At 44.7% G+C, this 23,235-nt stretch overlaps 1 protein-coding gene across 3 annotated transcripts in view; it reads right to left on the bottom strand.

Moving 5' to 3' along the window:
• TRDMT1 (tRNA aspartic acid methyltransferase 1) overlaps positions 1–23,235 on the bottom strand; it is a 70,807-nt gene that overhangs the window by 35,197 nt on the left and 12,375 nt on the right. For all 3 annotated transcript variants that reach the window (XM_080649472.1, XM_080649474.1, XM_080649473.1), the window contains one exon: positions 15,642–15,751. In XM_080649472.1, the coding sequence (XP_080505598.1) occupies positions 15,642–15,751 (110 nt within the window). The remainder of the gene's footprint in view (positions 1–15,641; positions 15,752–23,235) is intronic.

Here is a 23,235-nt window from a genome sequence, read left to right as displayed (position 1 = left end):
TGCAAGAAAAAGGGGTCATTGCACTTTCTGTCTGTCTGATTGGGGCAGCCAAGATTGAATGGGGGAGTATAGGAGGGAAAAAAAAAGGTTGAACATGGATTTTTGATGCACAGGGGTCGGTGCCTCTGCTTCTCATGTTGTTCAAGGGCCAACTGTAATTTGACTTTTTATTTTTAAATCCTCACCCGAGGATGTTTTTATTGATTTGAAAAAAAAAAAAGAAACACTGAGGTGAAAGAGAAACATCGATCTCTTGCCTCCCATATGCTGACCAGGGATTGAAACTGAAACATAGGTATGTGCCCTGACCAGGAATCCTACCTGTAACCCTTTGGTGTATGGGACAACACTCCAATCAGCGGAGCCACCCAGCCAGGGCTCTAATTTGACATTTTAGAGCTAATGGAAATCTATTCTTTTTTCATAACCTGGCCATACAAGTAAATAAAAACATATTTGCTTTCATAGAACATTAGTAGATGAACTCAGTGTGGTAACAATGTTTATCACATGAGGATGAGCAGTTTTATTTGTCCCCCTACTTTCTTTATTCCTCCTTTTCTCAGAATTTCCTGGCTATTCTTATACTTAATTTAAACATTAGGGAGAACTTTGTAGATTAGAAAACAATTTTTGACAATTTTAGTGAATGTATAGTTAATCTAACTAAAATTTGTATGATATTGTCATCCTATTCAATACCACAATGTGTTTCCGTTTTTCAAATCTCTTTTATTCCCATGTGGGTCATGCAGTCTTCCTGTAAAGTTTATTTTTTGGTGTTTATAACTCTTATGTTGTTACTATAAATAGAAACTTTATTATATTATATTTTCTAAGGTACTTTGCTTACATATAGTAAGTTGCTGGCTATCATATCTTTGTAAACAGCCTATTTATTTATTGCATTTATTAAGGTGACATTGGTTAATAAAATGATAGAAGTTTCAGGTATTCAACTCTACAATTCATCATCTGTATATTGTAGTTTGTTTATCACCTCAAGTCTTCTTCCATCATGAGTTATCCCCCCTTTACCTTCTTCTACCTCCCCCACACCCCTGCTCCCCTCTGGCAATCACCATACTGTTGTCTATGTTATGAGTCTTCCTTTTTTTTGTCCATTGCTTAATCCCTTCATCCTCCTCATCTAGGCCCAAAACCCCTCCCCTCTGACAGATGTCAGTTTCTTCTCTATATCCATGAGTCTGTTTTCACGCTGTTAGTTTATTTTGTTCATTAGATTCCACACATAAGTGAAATCATATGGCACTTGTCTTTCTCTACTCAGCCTCCTCATTAAGTGCAACAATTGTTCCTCATACTATTTTTACTTACTATTAAATATACTAATAGCTCCTGTGCTATTTTTAGCACAATACATTTTGTGTTTTCCAAGCATATACAATTATTCTTTGGAATCCTCCTTAGCATTTATATACTACTAGAGGGCCGGTGCACGACATTCATGTATTGGGTGGGGGGGGGGGGGTCTCTCTCTCAGCTTGGCCTGCACCCTCTCCAATCCAGGACCCCTCGGGGGATGTCCGACTGCCTCTCGCAATCCGGAACTGCTGGCTCCTAACTGCTCACCTGCCTGCCTGCCTGATCGCCCCTAACCACTCTGCCTGCCTGATCACCCCTAACCACCTCTGCCTGCCTGCCTAATCGCCCCTAACTGCTCCCTAGCTGGCCTGATCACCCCTAACCACGTCTGCCTGCCTGCCTAATTGCCCCTAACTGCTCCCCTGCTAGCTTGATCACCCCTAACCACCTCTGCCTCGTCCCGCACCTGGGACCCAGAATTCCCTCCTCCAGCAGGTCGCAGACATCCGGGACCTGGGTTCCCCCACTCTGTCCGGCCGCAGGCACCCAGGACCAGGGCCAGCTTTGCCTGGGCTGGCCGCAGCCTCAGGGGACCATAGGTGGGTGGCTTCTCCTGGGCTGCAGCCACAGGCACTGGCACCCGGGACCACGGGCCATGCAGCTTATCCCTCTCTCGGGCCACAGGTGCAGGCGCAGCCACTGGCGCCCGGGACCACAGGGCGGGCGGCTTGTCCCTCTCCAGGGCCGCAGCCTGGCTGGTCCCATTCCTCTCTCACAAGCTCATTTGTGCCTGGCTGGTCCCCATTCCTCTCTCTCCAGTGTTGAGTATCTGAGCCATTACAGTGTGACAGCGTGAGGGTGTGACAACCATTTGCATATTAGCTCTTTATTATATAGGATTTCTTTTGTGTGAGTGCATTAGATAATATCTAAAACAATATTAAATAATAGTGCAAATCCTTCTCTTTTTTATTATTTTAAAGAGAATGCTTTTTTGAAGATTTACCATTTAACATGTGACTGGATTTAGAAATATGTATATACTAGAGGCCCGGTGCAAAAAATTCATGCATTGGGGGGGGGTTGTCCCTCAGCCCAGCCTGCACCCTCTCCAATCTGGGACCCCTCTCACAATCCAGGACTGCTGGCTTCCAACTGCTCGCCTGCCTGCCTTCCTGATTGCCCCTAACCGCTTCTGCCTGCCAGCCTGATCACCCCCTAACCAATCCCCTGCCAGCCTGATTGATGCCTGACTGTTCCCCTGCCAGCCTGTTTTCCCCTAACTGCCTTCCCCTGAAGGCCTGGTCACCCCTAATTGCCCTCCCCTGCAGGCCTGGTCACCCCTAACTGTCCTTCCCTGCAGGCCTGGTCACCCCTACCTGTCCTCCCCTGCAGGCCTGGTACCCCCCAACTGCTCTCCCCTGCAGGCCTGGGCCAACTGCCCTTCCCTGCAGACCCAGTCACCCCCAACTTCCCTCCTCTGCCAGCTGGGTCACCCCTAACTGCCCTCCCCAGCAGGCTTGATCGCCCCCAACTGCCCTCCCTTGCAGGCCTGGTCCTTCCCAACTGCCCTCCCCTGCTGGCCATCTTGTGGTGGGCATCTTGTGTCTACATGGGGGCAGCCATCTTGTGTTGGAGTGATGGTCAATCTGCATTACTCTTTTATTAGATAGGATAGAGGCCTGGTGCACGGGTGGGGGCCAGCTGATTTGCCCTGAAGCATGTCCTGGATCAGGGTGGGGGTTCCCTTGGGTCATGGGGCAGCCTGGGCGAGGGGCCTGTGGTGGTTTGCAGGCTGGCCATGCCCCCCGGCGACCCAAGCAGAGGCCCTGGAATCTGGGATTTATCTTCTACAATTGAAGCTTTGTAGCCCGGAGTGGAGCCAAGCCTTCTGCTTGCTCCGTGTTGGCAGCCATTTCTGTTGGGATTTATGTATCTTCTATAATTGAAACTTTGTAGCCTTAAGTGGAGGCCAAAGCAGGCCAGGGCTGAAGAAGCTTGGCTTCCTCCATCGCCAGGGGCAACCCTAGCCTCCTGCTCTCTCCAGCTCCGTGGCTGCTGCCATTTCTGTTGGGAATTATTTATCTTCTATAATTGAAACTTTGTAGCATTGAGTGGAGGCCTGGGCCACCAAGGGCAGGCAGAAAGCTTGGCTTCCTCCATTGCTGGGGAAACCCAAGCCTCACTCCTGGTCTCTGTGGCTGCAGCCATCTTGGTTGGGTTTATTTGCATGTTCCCTCCTGATTGGCTGGTGGGCATGGCTGGTGGGTATAGCAGAGTGATGGTTAATTTGCATATTACTCTTTTATTAGATAGGATGTATGTGTATGTGTTTAAACACAAATATAGACATGTGCATGTGCGCACATAAAACCAGTAAGTGTCCTATATATTTTGTGGTATTATTCATTTGTTCTAATTTACTGAGAGATTAAAAATGTTCAGAAAGATACTGGATTTGTCAAATGTTTTATAACATATAGCTTTGCTCTAATTATTAACATGTTGATTAATATTAATAGAATTTCTATATATTAAACTACTTTTGTAGTCCCAAAACAAAATCCATTTTGGTTATGCTATATTATTCTTTTAATGTGCTTCAGATGTAGTTATTTATATTTTACTCAGAATTACTGAGTTTATATTCATAAAATAATGGTTTCCCTATTTTGTGGCATATAGTAGATATTCAATAAAATTCACTGAGTGGGTATTTCTTACCATTTCCTGCCCTATGAACTCTGATGTTATTTTGTACATGAATACACATGAGAATGAAACCTTTCTTAAGGATTGCAATAGTCATCATTATGAAGTAACTTTCAAAGACTCTTAAATGCTTTTTGCCTTAAAGTCCATATTTTCTAATATTAATTCTGAAACTCCTGTTGTCCTTAGTTGCCAATTGCCTGGTGTTTGCCCACTTTTTAGGTACAATATGATGTTCATTAAACAATGTTCATCAATTAATTCACTAATATTTCAGAGTATCTACCAGGCATTGTAATAGGCATGGGAATACAAAAATGAACATACAAGCACGGTTTCTGCTCACATATAGTTTATATAGTAGTGACTAAATAAATTACAGATTCTAATTTTATTACTAGTTATCTTTATAACTGAGGAATCTGCACCTGGTTAAAAACCTATATGTGATTTTTTCAGGCTCAGATATAGGCAATTACAAAGGCTGTGCCCAGCAGGAAAAGGCTTCACTGGGTAAGCTGTCCTAATACTCCAGAACTGGTGCATGGCCAATGCATCTTAGTCTAAGAGGGAGATTGCAGTCAAAGTCTTGGACCTCTTGGCTAGTCACGCTCTTCACATAGTTGTATTCCTAGGTGTCTTTATCTGAGACCTTGGGCAGAGGTCCTCTTCAGGTGCCATCCATTTCTGCCAAAACCTTACAGGAGGGAAAAATCTTGAAAATACTTCTCCCCACTTTGACTAACAGCACTTTCCACACCTAGCCTAACCCTCCCACCCCCGACCTTCCACAACACTAAAGGGCTCCCTCAACAGTGGGCTGGCCCCCAAATCTGTGCTGATCCACCAACTCTACCAATGTGCTAGTACATGGGGAAATAAAACAGGGGGTGTTTGCATATTCTTTGCTTTTTCAGACTTGCTTTTATCAACACAGTGTGGGATTAAGGCTTCACTCATTTTGCCATGTTGCGTTTATTAGCTATCGAACCTCTAACAGCTGAGTTGTCTTTCCCAGCTCAGCTGAGGTCTTTACAACAACATTAAATATTGTCCTAAGAATCTATAGCTTCATCTACCTTTCAAACAATAGACATAGTTTTTGAGTCTCATTTTCCTTTTCTACTCCAATTATATTATTATTTCTATACTACAACAGTTTACATATTCACCCTGATTTCTAACCATAATTTCTTTCCTAACAAGGCAGCTTCATTCCTGGGTTTTCTACTTTGATTCATCTCTTGCTTAGATTAAGTGACTGACTCATTTTTTTTTTTTCTTTCAACAAAGTGCTAAGGGTACTGTAGGTTTTGAATTGCTGTAGGTTTTTGTCTTAGGAATTTTTTCATCTATTTCTGTTAATATTTTTGTGCCATTTGTTTTATCATCTTTAGAGGCACTAATTACATTTATTATGGATTGCTTTTGTCTTTAGTAGTTATTATTTATTCTGCAACATTCTGATCTGTATTCTTTTCCATTTATTTTGCTTTATTTTTCTCAAGCTCCATTCTTTTCTCTACTCTGATATGACTTTTATTTCTATAATTATTTCATTTTTCTCCTATTTTGTTTTTTAGATACCACTGATACTTTTCAATTCCTACTATTTATTGTCTTATTGCTTTTGGAGCTGTTATATATGTTTGAGTTCTTGTTTTGAAGGTATCATGTTTTATTGTAATGCTTCAAGCTCCTGGAGACGTGTTTGAAATTTTATTGTTTCTTAACATAATTTTTCTGTTGTATATTCTGCTTTTTATATGTTCCTTGCCTCATTTAAAACATACTATCTTAGTATAGCCTCCAACTGGTTCCTTTCTAATTATTATTCATTTTTTAATGAAGGTTTTGTGAATCTAGGACTTTGCTAAAAGATAGGTGAAACTGTGGCAGCTCTATTCAGAACAACCACACTGTCCCCAGGAAGAACCTGCAGTGTCCTTTAACCTAAGAGCATGCCTCTGGCCCTGATCCATGTTCTCACATTCAGGGCAGGCAGGAAACATGCAGAGGCTGCAATGACCCTTTCAGCCTAGTTATCTATATTTTTAAATGTCTCTTCTGACTTTGAACAAACAATCACTGAATATATTTTGTCTTCTCCCTTGCCATTCTTTCCTTTTTAATTTTGCACAAACTATGTAGAGGTTTGCATGCAATTTTGCTATCGTCATTCAATTTTGTCCCAACTCCACTGCATTGACACTATTTTTCATAGTTTTTTGTTGTAGCTTATGGCTAAATCCTATTTTAATTAGTAATGATTTTCCATCCTCTCTTTTTTCTTCTTATTTTTATTAGGAAAATAAATAAAGTTTTGGAGTAGAAATCTATTTTCTATGCCACATTCAATCAGTCATCCAAAGAAAATGACTTACAAATCCAAATTCTGCTCTAAATAGTAAGTTCTTCAAGGCAAAGACTATATCTTAGTCATATTCGACTTCCCTTGAGAAGTTGAATGCCTTTCATAAAGCAAATGTTCAAATGATGAGTATATATTGTTCTATAACTTAAAATCCCTAAAGCCTCTCATTACTCTTAAGTTCTCCATTAACTTTCTATCCCTTTTCAGATATGAGGTGGAATCTATCAATAGAAACAGACCCAAAAATGAAAGAGATGATGAAATTAGCTAAGATTTTACAACAGTCATTAACAAATATTATCAATTTGTTCAAAGACATAAAGGAAAACAAAAACATGAGGAGACAAATTGAAAATATGAAAAAGAATTGAAACTTCTAAAAATGAAAAAGAAAATAACTGAAATGAAAAATTACACAATGAAAAATAAAACACACCGCCCTGACCGGTTTGGCTCAGTGGATAGAGCGTCAGCCTGCGGACTGAAGGGTCCCGGGTTCGATTCCGGTCAAGGGCATGTACCTTGGTTGCGGGCACATCCCCAGTAGGGAGTGTGCAGGAGGCAGCTGATCGATGTTTCTCACTCATCGATGTTTCTAACTCTCTATCCCTCTCCCTTCCTCTCTGTAAAAAATCAATAAAATATATTAAAAATAAATAAATAAATAAAACACACAAAACCCTGAATATACAGCAATATAGCGGTCTTTCAGTAGAATGATACAAATATATACTAGTATATATGTGTGTATATATACATACATATATATACACACATACACACACACACACACACACACACACACACACACACACACACACACACACACATATATTAGAGGCCCAGTGCATTAAATTTATGCACTCGGGGCGGGGGGGAGGGGGTCCCTCAGCCCAGCCTGCACCCTTTCGCAGTCCAGGACCCCTCAGGGGATGTTCACCTGCTGCCTTAGGCCTGCTCCCTGGGAAAGCGGGCCTAACCTGGCAGTCAGACATCCCTCTGGCAGCCCTGGAGCCCTAAGCCGAAGTCGGACATCCTTAGCGCTGCTGCAGAGGCTGGAGAGGCTCCCACCATCGCTGCTGCGTGCTCGCAGCCGTCAGCCCGGCTTGTGGCTGAGTAAAGCTCCCCCTGTGGGAATGCACTGACCATCAGGGGACAGCTCCTGCATGGAGCGTCTGTCCCCTGGTGTTAAGTGCATGCCATAGCAACCGGTAGTTCCCAGTTGTCCCACTGTTAGGGTCAACTTGCATATTACCCTTTTATTATATAGGATATGTGCATCTAGTATATATGTGTGTGTGTGTGTATACACATACACACACACACACACACACACACACACATAAAATCGGAGGTAAGTGAAGATAGGGGACAGAGAAAATATTTGAAGTTATAATGGCCAAAACCTTCCCAAATTTGATGAAAAAAGAAACAAGAAAAGCACAATAAGGTCCAAGCAGTATGAGTAAAGAAAAATATACAAAAGCATCTACATTATAAAAGGCCAGGGCTGTCATAACCTAAATGACCAGATGGACGACCAGTCACCAGGAAGTGCATGTAGCACCTCTAGGTCCCTCCCCCACGGCCCACAGGTTCCTATCACAGCAAGGCTGGTGACAGGCGGGCTGGTGGGGCAGCGGGGGTTGGGTGGGGTGAGGCGGGCATGGCAAGTTCATTAGCCTCTGGCCTGGGGCCGGGCCAGAGGCCTAATGACCTTGCTGCTGCCATGGTGGCTGCAGATCAGGCCAAGAGAGAGGCCTGAAGAGAGAGGCAGGGCCTGATCCCCAGCTGCTGCGGCTGCTGGAGAGGCCTGTAGAGAGAGAGAGATAGGTAAGGCCTGATCAGCAGCTGCCATTGAGGCTGCGGATCAGGCCCGGAGATAGGCCCGGAGACGCTGACTGGCATAGAAACTGACCAATCAGGACCAAATCTGGGTGAACTGTGAGGAACCAATGGCTGCCTAGGGGACAGAGCTTTTGACGCTGACTGGCATAGAAACTGACCAATCAGAACCTAATTTGGGTGAACTGCGAAGGCAGAACCTAATGTGGGGGCTGAGGAGGGGTTTTAAGGGCAACAGCTGTTTGGTGTAAGGAGTAAGAAAGTGGTTCAATTTTTTAATAGCCAGTTTGACAGTATATTGTATATGGCTGGCTATCAGTCCAGAAATAAGGATTATGTATTTTTGTTTGCCAAGAGCATCTCCTGCTGAAAAAGGCTTTTCACCCCCATTTAAGCAATCCCATCCTATATAATCTATCTAAACTAATAAAAGGGTAATATGCTAATTAGACCAGATTGACCGGCCATCTTCCAGACATCCGACTTCCTTCTGGACAAAGCCATAGTGATGGGTGCTGAGGCAGAGGCAGTTAGGGGCCATGAGGCCAGCAGGAGAGGGCAGTTTGGGGCAAGAACAGGCCGGCAGGGGAGGGCAGTTGGGGGTGACCAGGCTGGCAGGGGAGGGCAGTTGGGGACAAGATCAGGCCGGCAGGGGAGGGCAGTTGGGGGCGACCAGGCCAGCAGGGGAGGGCAGTTGGAGGTGACCAGGCCCGCAGGGCAGGGCCGTTGGGAGTGAGATCAGGCCGGCAGTGGAAGGCCATTGGGGGTGACCAGGCCGGAAGGGGAGGGCTGTTGGGGGTGACCAGGCTGGCAGGGGAAGGCAGTTGGGGGTGACCAGGTCAGCAGGGGAGGGCAGTTGGGGGCAATCAGGCCAGCAGGGGAGCAGTTAGGAGCCAGCAGTCCTCAATTGCGAGAAAGATGTCCAACTGCTGGTTTAGGCCCGATCCCACAGGGACATCCCCCGGCAGTCGGACATCCCCCAAGGGGTCCCCGATTGGAGAGGGTGCAGGCTGGGCTGAGGGAACCCCTCCCCCATGCATGAATTTCATGCACCGGGCCTCTAGTATCAAAATAATATTCATGAAACAAGTGATTAAAGCAAAATTCTTAATTTTAGCCAGATAAATAAACAGTGCATTAGGAGAAATGAAAAGATTTCTGACTTTTAGTCAGAAATTAATGTAAACCAGATAACAATGAAAAGTGCTGATATTTTTTAATTCACAGAATGCTATGAAAATGTCTGAAAAATGAATGCAACCAAGTAGCCAATGAAAATTATATTTCACAATGGAGACATATAAAATACTTTACTACTCAAAAAGAGATGAGATCATTTGTCATCAGCCAAATGTACATGACAGGAGATTCTCATGGAGGTTTTTTAAGGGGGGGGGGGGGGGAGCACAAAAACCTGTATCACAAGAAAACTTTAATTTAAAAAATAAAATAAAAAGTGCAGAAAATAGTAAATACACAGGTAAATATAAAATATTTCCTGTCTTTTTTAAACCTTTTAATAAATATTTGACTACTTAATCCAAAAAACAATAACAATGTATTTCTGGATTCATAACATATGTAGCAGTAAAATGCACAACAATAATAGCAAAATAGACAGGAAGGGGAAATGAAAGTACACTGTTGTAATTTTACATGAACTATTATACTGATATTTAAAGGTAGGCTCACATAAATTAAAGATGCATATTTTAAACCCTAGAAGAGCCACTAAGAAAATAAAACAGATATAATAAGATATACTTAATAAGCCAAGAGTGGAGAATAATGAAATATTAAAAAATCAAAAGGAAGGCAGAAAAAGAGGGTAAAATCCTATATTAAAACCCTAATATGCAAATCGACCGAATGGCAGAACGACTGGCAGAACGACCGGTAGCTATGATGTGCACTGACCACCAGGGGGCAGACGCTCAACACAGGAGCTGTGCTCTGGTGGTCAGTGCGCTCCAACAAGGGGAGCACTGCTCAACCAGAAGCTGGTCTCATGGCTGGTGAGTGCAGCCGCAGTGGCAGGAGCCTCTCCCACCTCCGCTGCAGGTAGGCAGTAAGGAGGAGTCCCGGACTGCAAGAGCCCTAGACTGCAAGAGGGATGTCTGACTACTGGCTTACACCCGATTCCCAGGGTGATGGGGCCTAAGCCGGCTGGCGGACATTCCCGGACTGCAAAAGGGCACAGGCCAGGCTGAGGGATCCCCTCCACCTGAGTGCAAGAAATGTGGTACACCAGGCCTCTAGTGATTAAAGTAAAAGATTGGAAAAATAGAAAACAAATGACAAGATAGAATCAAGCCCAACAATATTAACAACAAGACTAAAAGCAAATGGTATAAACAATCTAATTAAAAGGCAGAGATTCTCAGAATAAGTAAAAAATCAAGTGAACTGTATGTTGTCTACAATAAATCTAATTTCAATATAAGGACATAAATAGGATAAAATTAAAACATATACACACAAATATTAATCATAAGAAAGCAGAAGTGGCTATATTAATATAGGAAAAGTAGACCAAAAGAAAACAGAGGGAAATGGGGTAAACAATGATTTCTTAGGACATAAGAAGTGTCCCATAAAAGAATAAGGTAATAAATAACTTTTGCACTTTGATGAACTCAATTAAGGAAATTAAAACATGAATTACAAAACTGGAGAAAATATTTGTTATACATATTTCTAATAAACAACTTGAATTCAGAAAACTGAAATAACTCTTAAAATGAAATGATAACACAAGCATACCAAAAAATAAAAATTGGGCAAGAAATTTCATCACAGAAAACATAGAAATGGCCAATAAGCATATGAAAATATACTCAATATTGTTCAGCATCAGAAAAATGCAAATTAAACTCAAAATACCACAAAAAAAATCACAATATCACTATGCTCATAGAGTGGCTAAAATTTAAAAGACTGATAATATCAAGTGTTAATAAAATGTTAAACAACTGAAAGACTTAAACATTGTGAGAATGTAATATGATACAAACACAATAGAATCAAGCAAAGTTTAATATAATTGCAGATCAAGCATTTAGAAGTCAAGCATCTTCTTAAATTTCAATTCTTTCAGAGACTAAAATACTGGTCTCTCTCTCTCTCTCTCTCTCTCTCTCTCTATCTCTATCAAACTAGAAATTAAAAAAAAAATAAGGCAAAAACAGCATGTTATCTTTTGATAAACTATCAATCATTAATTCCGTTCTCCTAAACCTTTTCATTTATACACTAGAGGCTCAGTGCACAAAATTCGTGCAAGGATGTGGTCCCTCGGCCTGGCTAGCGATCGAAGCACGAGTGTCTGGCGTGGAAGCGCAGGTCCCAGCTGACCTCTGGGCCCAGGACAGCACCTGGGCCCCCGGGACCCCACGTACCCCCTCTGCCTGAGTCACAGCGCCTGAGTCCCCACACAGAGATGCAGTAAGCGTGGCCGGACGCTGAGGGCCGGGGCACAGCATGGGCCTCTGGGCCACCCAGCAGCACCGCATGGAAGCCACATGGAAGTCACACAGATAGAACGCTCTCTCCCAGCTGTCTTCGGCAGAACGGCTCCTGCACGAACCCACGGTGAGCCCAACCAGCCCCTGCGGTCCCGGCAGCTATGGCCCTGCTCACCCAGAAGTCCATTGGGGCTGCCAGCACCTCCATTGCAGCCCACTGCCAGTGCCTTGTTACCGACGCCCGCCATGTTCCACGCCACCCCCTGGTCGAACTCCTGGTCAAGGGGACAATTTGCATATTAGGTTTTTATTATAGAGGACTAGAGGCCCGGTGCACAAAATTTGTGCACGTAGGTGGGTCCCCTCAGCCCAGCCTGCACCCTCTCCAATCTGGGACCCCTCAGGGGATGTCCGACTGCCAGTTTAGGCCCAATCTTCGGGATCGGGCCTAACCCAGCAGTTGGACATCTCTCTCACAATCCGGGACCACAGGCAACTAACTGCTCACCTGCCTGCCTGCCTGATCGCCCCTAACGGCCTCTGCCTGCCTGCCTGTTCGCCCCTAACTACCCGCCCCCCTGCCATCCTGATCACCTCTAACCTCCTCTGCCTGCTGGCCTGATCACCCGTAACTGCCTCCCCCTGCCAGCCTGGTTGCCCCTCACTGCCCTCACCTGCGCCAGCCTGGGCAGCCCCATGCAGCCTGCTGTTCAGTCGTTTGGTCGCCCCTCACTGTCCCCCGCTGCTGGCCTGGTCGCCCTACATAGCCTGCTGTTCCGTCGTTGCATGAGGGCGTCCTGTCCAATTTGCATATTACCCTTTTATTAGTATAGATATCTTCCATTAATTTTAGAGAGGAAAGGAGAGGGTGAGATGGAAACATCAATGATGAGAGAGAATCATGAATTGGCTGCCTCCTGCACACCCCACTGGGGATCAAGACCACAACCTGGACATGTGTCCTGACAGGGAGTCAAACCTTGACCTCCTGAGTCATAGGTCCACGTTCAACCACTGAGCCATGCCCTCCAGGCTCTTGTTCTCACTTTAAAGGAGAGAGAATCAACACTCCAGAGGTCGACTTGCCCAAAACAGCCAAGTGACAGAGCCTGGGGGATGAGGGGCGGGGTGGGGGGGTGGGGAAGACTGGCTCTAAACACACACTCATAAGGCCTCTGTGTTAATTGGTTCAGCCAGGGGGGCGGGTGGACACTGTCTCTGGCTCTTCAAGCAGCACTTCCTTGAGGCCCTCAGATTTCCTGCATGATTCCCACCCTCCCTACCTGCCATCGGAGCTGAGGAGGGCGGAGGATGGGAAGGGCCATCTGCGGTTCACCTGGGAGGGGCATGGGAGGGGGAGGGAGGGGCAGAGCTGGGAGCACCAAAGACCCTGGTGGGAGTAGAGGCAGTGATCTGGATGCTGATCGCCCTGTCCCAGTGTCTCAGGAGCCTTTCTTTCTCCAGTAGCACTGCAAGCATTGCCTTAGGCCCTGGTCTCAGTTTTTCTGTTCTGTGGTGCCGGATCCACTCTGTCCTAGAAACTGGAGTTGGAATTTGGAGTCAGACCACCTGGGCAAGCCCTTTGCATTGGACCCTGAGCACTTTTATGTCACACGTGACCCGGGTTCCGAGCACAGCTGATCTGTGTGTCCACAAGAGGCCTTCATTTTTCTAGTTTTCAATGTGTGCTTTCCATAATACTGTACATTCTGTTTTGTTGTTTGTTGTATCCAAAATAAAACCATGTGTTTATTTCCAATAAATATATGTCATCACTGAAGAAAGCTTGCGGCGGGCGGCGGGGGGGGGGGGGGGGGGGGAGGGGAATGTGGAGGGATTAGGGAGGCCAGACAGGAATGACCCGCCTCCTGGATGTTAGGGTGGGAGGCTGGTCATGAACATTCCACGTCCCTCATGTGGAGCTCAAACTAAGGTCTGGGTTTTACAGTAAGACCCTCAAGACAGATGGGATCTGACCCCAGGCCCCCTGCCAGCAGCTGCCGGAGACCCTGCCTTCCCAGAGGCCAAGTTGATCATGGGGTCTCCTCCCTCCTCCCCCCCCACACTCTGGCTTCTTCATGCTCTGGCTTCCCTCCAGCACACCCCAAAGCCACCACCTCCTCTGCCATAGTTTTCATTGTTTCCACATCGTCCTCGGGGAGGGTGCTGTCGCCTCCTGCTGTCTCCCTGCTTCCTCTTCCCCTTCAGTCTGCTCCTGACACAGAAGCCAGTGGATCTGCACCTACAGCCCCAGCACCTCCCCCTGCACTCAAGGTACACCAGATTCTCACAGGCCCTCAATCTCTGCAGGATGTGCCCCCCGACCCAGCCTCGACCCCCTTCCATTTGGCCTCTTGCTTGTCCTATTGCCGCTCCATGGGCTGTCTCCCCTGTCCAATGCCCTTCTCCAGGCGTCTGCCTGGCTCTCCTCCATCTGTCCACTTTCCCTCAGTGAGCCTCCCTTTGTCCCTCCCTCACAGAGCCCCTATGTGGCTTCATTCCCAAGTTTTCATGGTGCCCATGCCCTCTAACGGCTGCACCTCATGTCTGTCCGAGACTGTTTCCTCCCCACACCCCCGTCTTGTCCTGGCGGAACGCACACTCAGTAGGACAGGGTGGCTGGCTCCCTGCTGCTCTGTGAGCACCCAGGCATGCCTAGGACACGGCGGGTGCCCAGTCAGTGATACGGGTTGAGTAAGATTCTCAGGCAGCAGCGTTAGGTGTAAAGACCATTGGAAGGCAGACTCAATTGGAGTCAAGGGCCGGTGAGCTCTCGGCACAGCGCTCAGGGCAGGTCCGAGGGAACCAGTTGTTCCTTTTCTGGCAAGAAGGCGGGACGAAGAGAATGAAAAAGGAGCAGTGTGTGTTTTCCCTCAATTACTTAAAAGCTGATGATCTCATTCCATTCTTAAAGCTATGAATAGAAACCCTTAGATCAACCCTGTGAGGTGGATTCTGGGATTATCTGAGATTCCATGGAGAGTACACGGCCTTCGCCTGGCACAAGGACAGTGCTTAGTAACCGCCAGCTTTTAGTGCTGTAATTCGTGCACTGGTAGGGGGCAGCCTGCGGGGATCAGCTCACTGTGGAAGCGCTGTGCACTGACCACCAGGGGGCAGCTCCTGCGTTGAGTGTCTGGTCGAATGGTCCGTTCTGGTCGTTCCACCGTTCCGTTGCTGGGCTTTATTATATAGGACTAGAGGCCCGGTGCACGAAATTCGTGCACAGGGGAGGAGGGTGTCCCTCAGCCCAGCCTGCACCCTCTCCAATCTGGGACTCCTCGAGAGATGTCCGACTGCCCGTTTAGGCCCGATCCCACAGGGATCGGGCCTAAACGGGCAGTCGGACATCCCTCTCACAATCCAGGACTGATGGCTCCCAACTGCTCGCCTGCCTGCCTTCCTGATTGCCCCTAACTGCTTCTGCCTGCCAGCTTGATCACCCCCTAACCACGCCCCTGCCAGCCTGATTGATGCCTAACTGCTCCCCTGCCAGCCTGTTTTCCCCTAACTGCCCTCCCCTGCAGGCCTGGTCACCCCTAACTGCCCTCCCCTGTAGGCCTGGGTCCCTCCCAACTGCCTTTCCCTGCAGGCCTGGTTGCCCCCAACTTCCCTCCTCTGCTGGCTTGGTCACCCCTAACTGCCCTCCCCTGCAGGCTTGATCACCCCCAACTGCCCTCCCTTGCAGGCCTGGTCCCTCCCAACTGCCCTCCCTTGCTGGCCATCTTGTGTCCACATGGGGGCAGGATCTTTGACCACATGGGGGCAGCCATCTTGTGTATTGGAGTGATGCTCAATCTGCATATTACTCTTTTATTAGGATAACTTATCATTGAATTAAGATAATAGTATCTTGCAGTGTTTTTCAATCACATTCTCCTTGCAATATGCTTATTAAAACAATAATAATAGCTACTCACTTCAATTGTCTTGGCTAGTAACTGTGTTTGAGGAAAATTATACTTGTATACTTCATTAGCAACATCGTTTACATCAATGGCAGCCACCACATGTGCAGGTATACCGCTTTCTGTAATGAGAAATGGAATATCTTAAAATGTAAAGTCCTAAACATCGATTTTTTCATTACAGAGAAGTCAAAATAATGAAATGTAGTACATTTCCTCACTTCTACAATTATCTAGTTCAGTGATTTTCAACCACTGTGCCACAAGAATTTTTAAAACATGCAATACCTGGCTATTTAGTCAGGGGCACTGATTCTTTTCCCTTAGATTGTCAAGTAAAAAACTGACAACAATTAACACAATAGCTGCCCAGTGTGAATGAATCAAAATTATACCTATTTTTTTTGTCAGATCAGCAAAAAATATATTTTTTGGTGTGCTGCAGAATGTTAGTAATTAGTTTCTGTGTGCCATGATATGAAAAGGGTTGAAAATCACTGATCTAGTTGAATTTCAGATTATCAACTGACGACCAGCCCAGATATGAAGTGGAATATGTAGTACCTCTGGTTCATCTCTCTAACAGCATTCCAAAGCTAAAAATAAGATTTAAATGTTTTAGTCATTATCTCTTCTATTTGCTTTCCACCCTCCATTAAGATATATATTTATGAGTTAAGTAGAAGGTTTTCCTAAGTTAAACCAAAAATAGGAAACAGAAATATATTCTTAAAAGCCATATCACTTGGAACCTTAGATAAATAACTATTATTTGTTCCTCACCTTCTATCATCAATACAAAGCTGCTCCCCAATACCACTGAAAATGCTTTTAGGTAAGTTTTTGTTTGGTTTTGTTTTTGTTTTTATTTTTAAGTAATAGGCTGATTGAGATATAACTCACATGACACAAAATTCACCCATTTAAGATTTAGGTAAGCTTTTAAATGAGATGAGCAATTAATTGGCATCCAAATGTAAAAAGTTCCCAGACCAAATATTAAAAATCTGAACAGAATGGGAGAGAATATAAGAAGAGTAAGGAAAATAATTACAAGGGCATACCTTCAACTGTCTTGCTGCTAAAGAAAAGCATGTTGAAAATGCTTTCAGATTCAGAAAATTCTGTCATAGTCTTTAAATGGCAATCAAAATTTGAACTATGTAAGAGTAGCTGCTGTTATATTTTTCAATTACCATCCTCTATGCCCTTCTTCCCCAAAACATACTACGTGTTTACCCTGTTCCAAGTCAAGGGAAAAATTGAAGAGTTTTAAAAATAAAAGTATCTGAGACCTCTTAGAAAAACCATCAGAGAAAATATTACAAAAGTACATATAGCTTCAAATAGCCATTTCTTTAATACCCATTTGCTGTTAATAGCTTAGATAGCCCAAGTATAAAAAAAATAGGATGTGAGGAGCTAGGGTTCATGAAGTAGGCATCTATAATAATAATCTATAATAATAAAAGTGTAATATGCTAATTAGACCTGATGACCTTCCAAAGGAAGTGGGGCTGGGAAGAAAGCCTGGGTCCCGGGTGCCAGAGGGAAGCCGGTGCCGGCAGCCAGGGGAAGGAAGGCCTACTCTTGCACGAATTTTGTCTAGACATAAAATACAAGATGGGGCAATAGAGAAGGCTCACACATTTAGAAATCACAACCATACACTGAGGCCTAGAGGAAATGATGCCAGAGAGAAAAAAGGGCATGTATGTCTCTTAAGTAAATATATACTAAATATCTACTGGGCTCAAGACACTTGATTAGGTCCAATTATCTCCTAGGTACCCTGCTGCCTTGTATATAGGTCACAGAAAACTTTGAATTCCTGTTAGTAATATCACAGGTGGCTGCCCCCAATTGAGTGTAAATTAAATAACTAATTACTTGCCATAATATAAAATAAAGATATAAACTGTATCTTTGTCAAAAGCATCAGAGAGATCTTAAAACATAAATAAAAAAGGCTTTTAAACAATAAAAAAATTAGTATATAAGGATCACTTTGCAAAATCACCTATTATAATTCAGGTCAGGGACTAAGCTACTACTAACCATTGTAAGAGCTCAGAATTATGTAAACTTCACTGAACAATTTAATTGTTTTGCTAAATAAAAGATGTAATTTGCAATATATGCAACAAACTGAAAGTGCCTGGAGTTGGTTAATACAATTATTTAAGCAAGCAAGAATCACACACACACACACACACACACACACACACACACACACACACACACACAGCATTTAAATAGCAATAATGTTCCTTCTTTTTCTGATCACTCTTTCTGGAAAAGTTGTGGGGAAGAGCCACTGCTTAGTAGTAGTGAAAAAGTACATTTATTTTCTTTCTTTATAATTTATTTTCTGATCTACATCTCATATAGGTGAGTAATTATTTGAATTACCTCCTTAAAAGCACACCTGAGATATCTAATCAGGTATGTTAACACTGACATCTAGTGAAATGGAAGATCAGTTGAATACATCCAATGTCTGATTCCTTTCATTTAAAGTAATAGCTTCATTAAGAATAAAAGTACTAAGCAAAACAAGACCTGCAAGGATTCTAAATTTAAAATCATTGCCAAACATTTTATCACTAATAGCAAAGTACATTTCTTGTTTTGTTTTGAATATTTTTGCATTTCAAAAATCACAAATTATTTCTGTAAAATAAAATGAAAAATAAGTTTAAAAATAGTTTTTTTAATCCTTAGAAGTTTAACTAGTAGTCAACCAAAACCAATTTACTTTGGGTTAAGACATACTCAGGGGTGGGGAACATCCGGCCCGTGGGCCATATAAGGCCCTCAAAAGCATTTGGTCTGGCCCTGCCAAGGTATTAGGGGTGAGTTAATTAAATGCTTGACCAAATATAGCAGGCTAATTTTTAAGTTGATAATTTTGTATGGCCCACAAATTATGTTATAAATATTCAAATGGCCTTTCCCCACCCCTGCTTTTATTGTTTTATTATTTTTAAATATATTTTTATTGATTTCAGAGATGAAGGGAGAGGGAGAGATAGAAACATCAATGAGAGAGAAGCACTGATTTGCTGCCTCCAACACACCCATTACTGGGGATCAAGCCCTACAACCCGGGCATGTGCCCTTGACCGAAATCAAAGCCAGGACCCTTCAGTCCCCAGACCAAAGTTCTACCCACTGAGCCACACCAGCTAGGTCCCCACTCCTGCTTTTAGATCATTGCTACATAGATCTGACTAAATATAACAGTCCATCAATCAGAAAGTGGATGGAACTGTTTGAGATTTGTGTACAGACCAGACATGGGGAAGTGAGGTGCTAAATTAATGTTTAAAAAAAGGCACATTGAGGGAGTTCACTTGGAAAGGAAAATAAAGATGCTATGCCAGATAATATAAAGAGAAGAGGAGGAAATGAATCTTGAAGAGGACCTTGAGAAAATAAATTAAGCTGTAAGAAATTTTTCCAGTAAGTCTCTAGAAAAGTCCACTTTAAAATGATGTTGGCATATTAAGGTAGTTAATACAGCTACTGCTTTCCCTATTTCTCTCTTTCTATTTCCCTCCCTTGCTTTCACTTTCTTACCATACCTTAAGCTTCCCTGTGCAGAAAAAAAGCAAGAAAAAAAAGCAGTTTGGTAGAAGCCACACAATCCTGCACAACCCTGCATCACCTTTAGCCTTGGGCATGCAGGAAGCCTCAGTTTCCAGGGACATAATCTGGTTCCTAAAGGAAAGTTTAATAGGCAGTTGAAATTAGAGTTAACTTGAAACTCTAGAACAGCTTTGTTCATCAGTGATGAACTGTAATGATGAAAATGTTCTGTATCTGTGCTGTCCAATATGGTAGTCACTAGCCCAGCCTTGGGCAAACTACGGCCCGCGGGCTGGATCCGGCTGTTCTATCCGGTTCTCTTGCTCTCCCCTCTGCTCCTTTACTTTGAATTTATATTAGTTTACACAAACACTCCATCCATGCTTTTGTTCCGGCCCTCCGGTCCAGTTTAAGAACCCATTGTGGCCCTCGAGTCAAAAAGTTTGCCCACCCCTGCACTAGCCACATGTGATTACTAAGTGCTTAAAATGTGGCTAGTGCAACTAAGGAACTGAATTTTTAATTTAATTTAATTTTAATTACTTTAAATCTCAATAGCTACATATGGTTGTGGCTACCATACTGGGCAGCACAGCTCTCTCTATACTCATTGGTATTGCTTTCATCAGTTGTCCTGCATAGGAAGCCTTATATAGAGTGGGTATCATGCCATGACAGCCTATGGAGTCAGAGAACTCAAGTTCAAATTCTGGATCTGACACTTATTAGTTACGTAGCCCCTAAGCCTCAATTTCCTTATCAATGAAGTGGACATACAGTATTTTTCCGTGTATAAGATGCTGTTTTTTTCTAAAATCGTTAGACTAAAAATCAAGAGGCATCTTATACAAGGAAGTCAGCCGAAGAGGGAGCAGCACGGGTGCATAGCTGCCTATACCTTGTCAAACAGGCTCCCTCCAATCACAAGCCTCATTGTTACTGATGTCAGCTGATGCCGTAATTGGAGGTGGAGATGAAGTGTGTGCAGATGCAACAGGGACCGGAGCCTTGTGAGCCCATAAAGATGTCAAAAAAATAAAAAGACGAATACCGGTAAGCGATTGTCTTACTCTGCAAAATTCAAACTGAATGTGATCAGCTATGCAAAAGAGCATGGAAATAGAGCTGCAGAGAGACAATTTGGACTTCCTCCCACTGAGTGTATGATCAGACAGTGGAGAAAACAGGAAGAACAACTCCTTAAGATGCCAAAAAAAGAAGGCCTTAAGAGGAAAACCAACAAAATTGGCAAACTTGGAGCAGACTTGGATTATGGAGCAGCACCAGAGTGGCTTGTGTGTGTCAAGCAAGCTTATTCAATCTCAGTCAAGAATGTTTGCAAGTGAATGAACATTGTTGATATTACATGAAAGGCAAAATAGTGCTTCAAATTCATGAGGAGAGAAGAGTTGGCCATGAGAACATGAACCAAGTTAGCTCAGAAAATGCCACCAGTTTATGAGGATGATCTCACATATATAGACAGTGACTCAGAAGACAGCAGTGATACAATAGAAGTTGAAGAAATTGATTTGTCTGGAACTAATAGTGATGAAGAAGAGAACAGTGATGCAACAGAGGCTGAATAAAGTGATATGCTGCATAATATCATAGTACTAGTATGCAAACATTACCTGCAGTAATCTATACTAATAAAAGCGTAATATGCAAATCAACCGAACGGCCGAACAGCAGAATGACCGTCTGGACGACCACACTATGACACGCACTGGCACCAGGCCAGCCAAGGCTGGTGCAATACGACTGGTCAGGGGGCCCTGCCATTGCCCCATGATTGCCCCGCAGAGGGAGGCCCAGGCCACCCTCTATGGGACGATTAATCAGGGGGCTCTGCGGAACCAGGAGGGTGTGGCAGCAGACGTGGGCAGTGCCAGGCCAAGAGGGGTGTGGGCGGGGGGCGGGGCCATGAAGCCGGCAGCTGGGGGAAGGAAGGCCTACCAATGCATGAATTTTGTGCATCAGGCCTCTAGTTACTAAATAAAAATGTTTTCTGTTTTATGTTTAAAATATTGATTTCTTAATTTTGGGTTGGAAAAGTGGGGGGCATCTTATACATGGGGGCATCTTATACACGGAAAAATACGGTAATAGCAGTTCCCACAAAGAGCTGCTATAAAAAGTAAATGAAATATGTAAAACACCTAGTATATAGTAGATTTTCAATAATTATTAAAATTTCTATTCATTGCCTGACTTCTCATTGCCTGACTTCTAACTGGAATATTATAGATTAAACTAGGGGCCCAGTGCACAAGTTTGTGCACCTTGAAAGGAACTGTGGGCCTCAAGGCTGCAGTGGGCACAGGGGCAGGTCTCAGCCCACCCTCCACGCCCCCGCCCAGCCCCTATCGCCGTGGCCCTCGGTCCCCTTTCTGCCGGCAGCCCCACTCCCGCTGCCGCTCCTCCCACACGCTGATGGCACCGGCCCCATTCTCACCCGCTGATGGCGCAGAGCAATTGGGGCCGGCGCCAGCAGCAGGTGCGAGAGGCAGCTGCCAGCCCCAAATGCCCCTCAGCAGCAGGGAGAGGTGGAGAAGCCCTGAAGGGCGATCAGGGCTGGCAGCTGCCACTCGCACCCACTGATGGCACCCAGCAATCGGGGTCAGCACCGGGTATGAGCAGTGGCTCCGGCACTGGCAGCGGGTGCGAGCAGGACTGGCGACGGCAGCAGGTGCGAGCACTGGGCAGGACCGTGGCATGTAGGAGCAAAGAATTTTCAGTAACCACCAGAAGCTCACCCTGATGACAGCGACCGGCGCCCCACCTTGGTCTGGTGCCCCCGCTCACCTGCTCCACCATCCTGCCACAGCCAATGCCCGCCACGTTCCACGTGTGCCCCCTGGTGGTCAGTACATGTCATAGCAACCAGTTGTTCAGTTGTTTGGTTGTTCTGCCATTTGGTCTATTTGCATATTAGGGTTTTATATAGATAGATAGGCAAAATAATAATTATTATTTTATTAAAGCTAAGAAATTATACAGTGAGAAAACTTAAGTTAGAACTGTTTATCTGGATGACAAATTTCAGGAAAAATATTCTGAAATATTTTAGAGTGACATAAGAAGAGATCTTCACAAAACACAGTAACTAGATGGTTCCAATCTCTACTATAAAACACTAAGAGAAAATAGACTAAATTTGAATCCCAAGAGATCAGCATTACCTAAAGGAAAAACTTTTCTTTTTATCTTTTAACTAGAGGTTCGGTGCACGAAACTTGTGCGGGGGGGGAGGGGGTGTCCCTCAGCCCAGCCTGCACCCTTTCCAATCTGGTATCCCTCTTACAATCCAAGACTGCTGGCTCCCAACTGCTCACCTGCCTGCCTTCCTGATTGCCCCTAACCGCTTCTGCCTGCCAGCCTGATCACCCCCTAACCACTCCATGCCAGCCTGATTGATGCCTAACTGTTCCCCTGCCAGTCTGGTCACCCCTAACTGCCCTCCTCTGCAGGCTTGATCGCCCCCAACTGCCCTCCCTTGCAGGCCCCTCCCAACTGCCCTCCCCTGCAGGCCTGATAGCCCACAACCGCCCTCCCTTGCAGATCTGGTCCCTCCCAACTGCCCTCCCCTGCTGGCCATCTTGTGGTAGCCATCTTATGTCCACATGGGGGCAATCATCTTTGACCACATGGGGGCAGCCATCTTGTGTGTTGGAGTGCTGGTCAATTTGCATAGTATTCTTTTTTTTTTTTAATATATTTTATTGATTTCTTACAGAGAGGAAGGGAGAGGGATAGAGAGTTAGAAACATCGATGAGAGAGAAACATAGATCAGCTGCCTCCTGCACACCCCCCACTGGGGATGTGCCCGCAACCAAGGTACATGCCCATGACCGGAATCGAACCTGGGACCCTTCAGTCTGCAGGCTGATGCTCTATCCACTGAGCCAAACCGGTTTCGGCTGCGTAGTATTCTTTTATTAGATAGGATTAGATAGGATAGAGGCCTGGTGCATGGGTGGGGCCAGCTGGTTTGCCCTGAAGGGTGTCCCA

The sequence above is a fragment of the Plecotus auritus genome (assembly GCF_963455305.1).
Source record: "Plecotus auritus genome assembly, chromosome: 1".
NCBI lineage: Eukaryota > Metazoa > Chordata > Mammalia > Chiroptera > Vespertilionidae > Plecotus > Plecotus auritus.
This window is presented reverse-complemented; position numbering and strand designations above follow the sequence as displayed.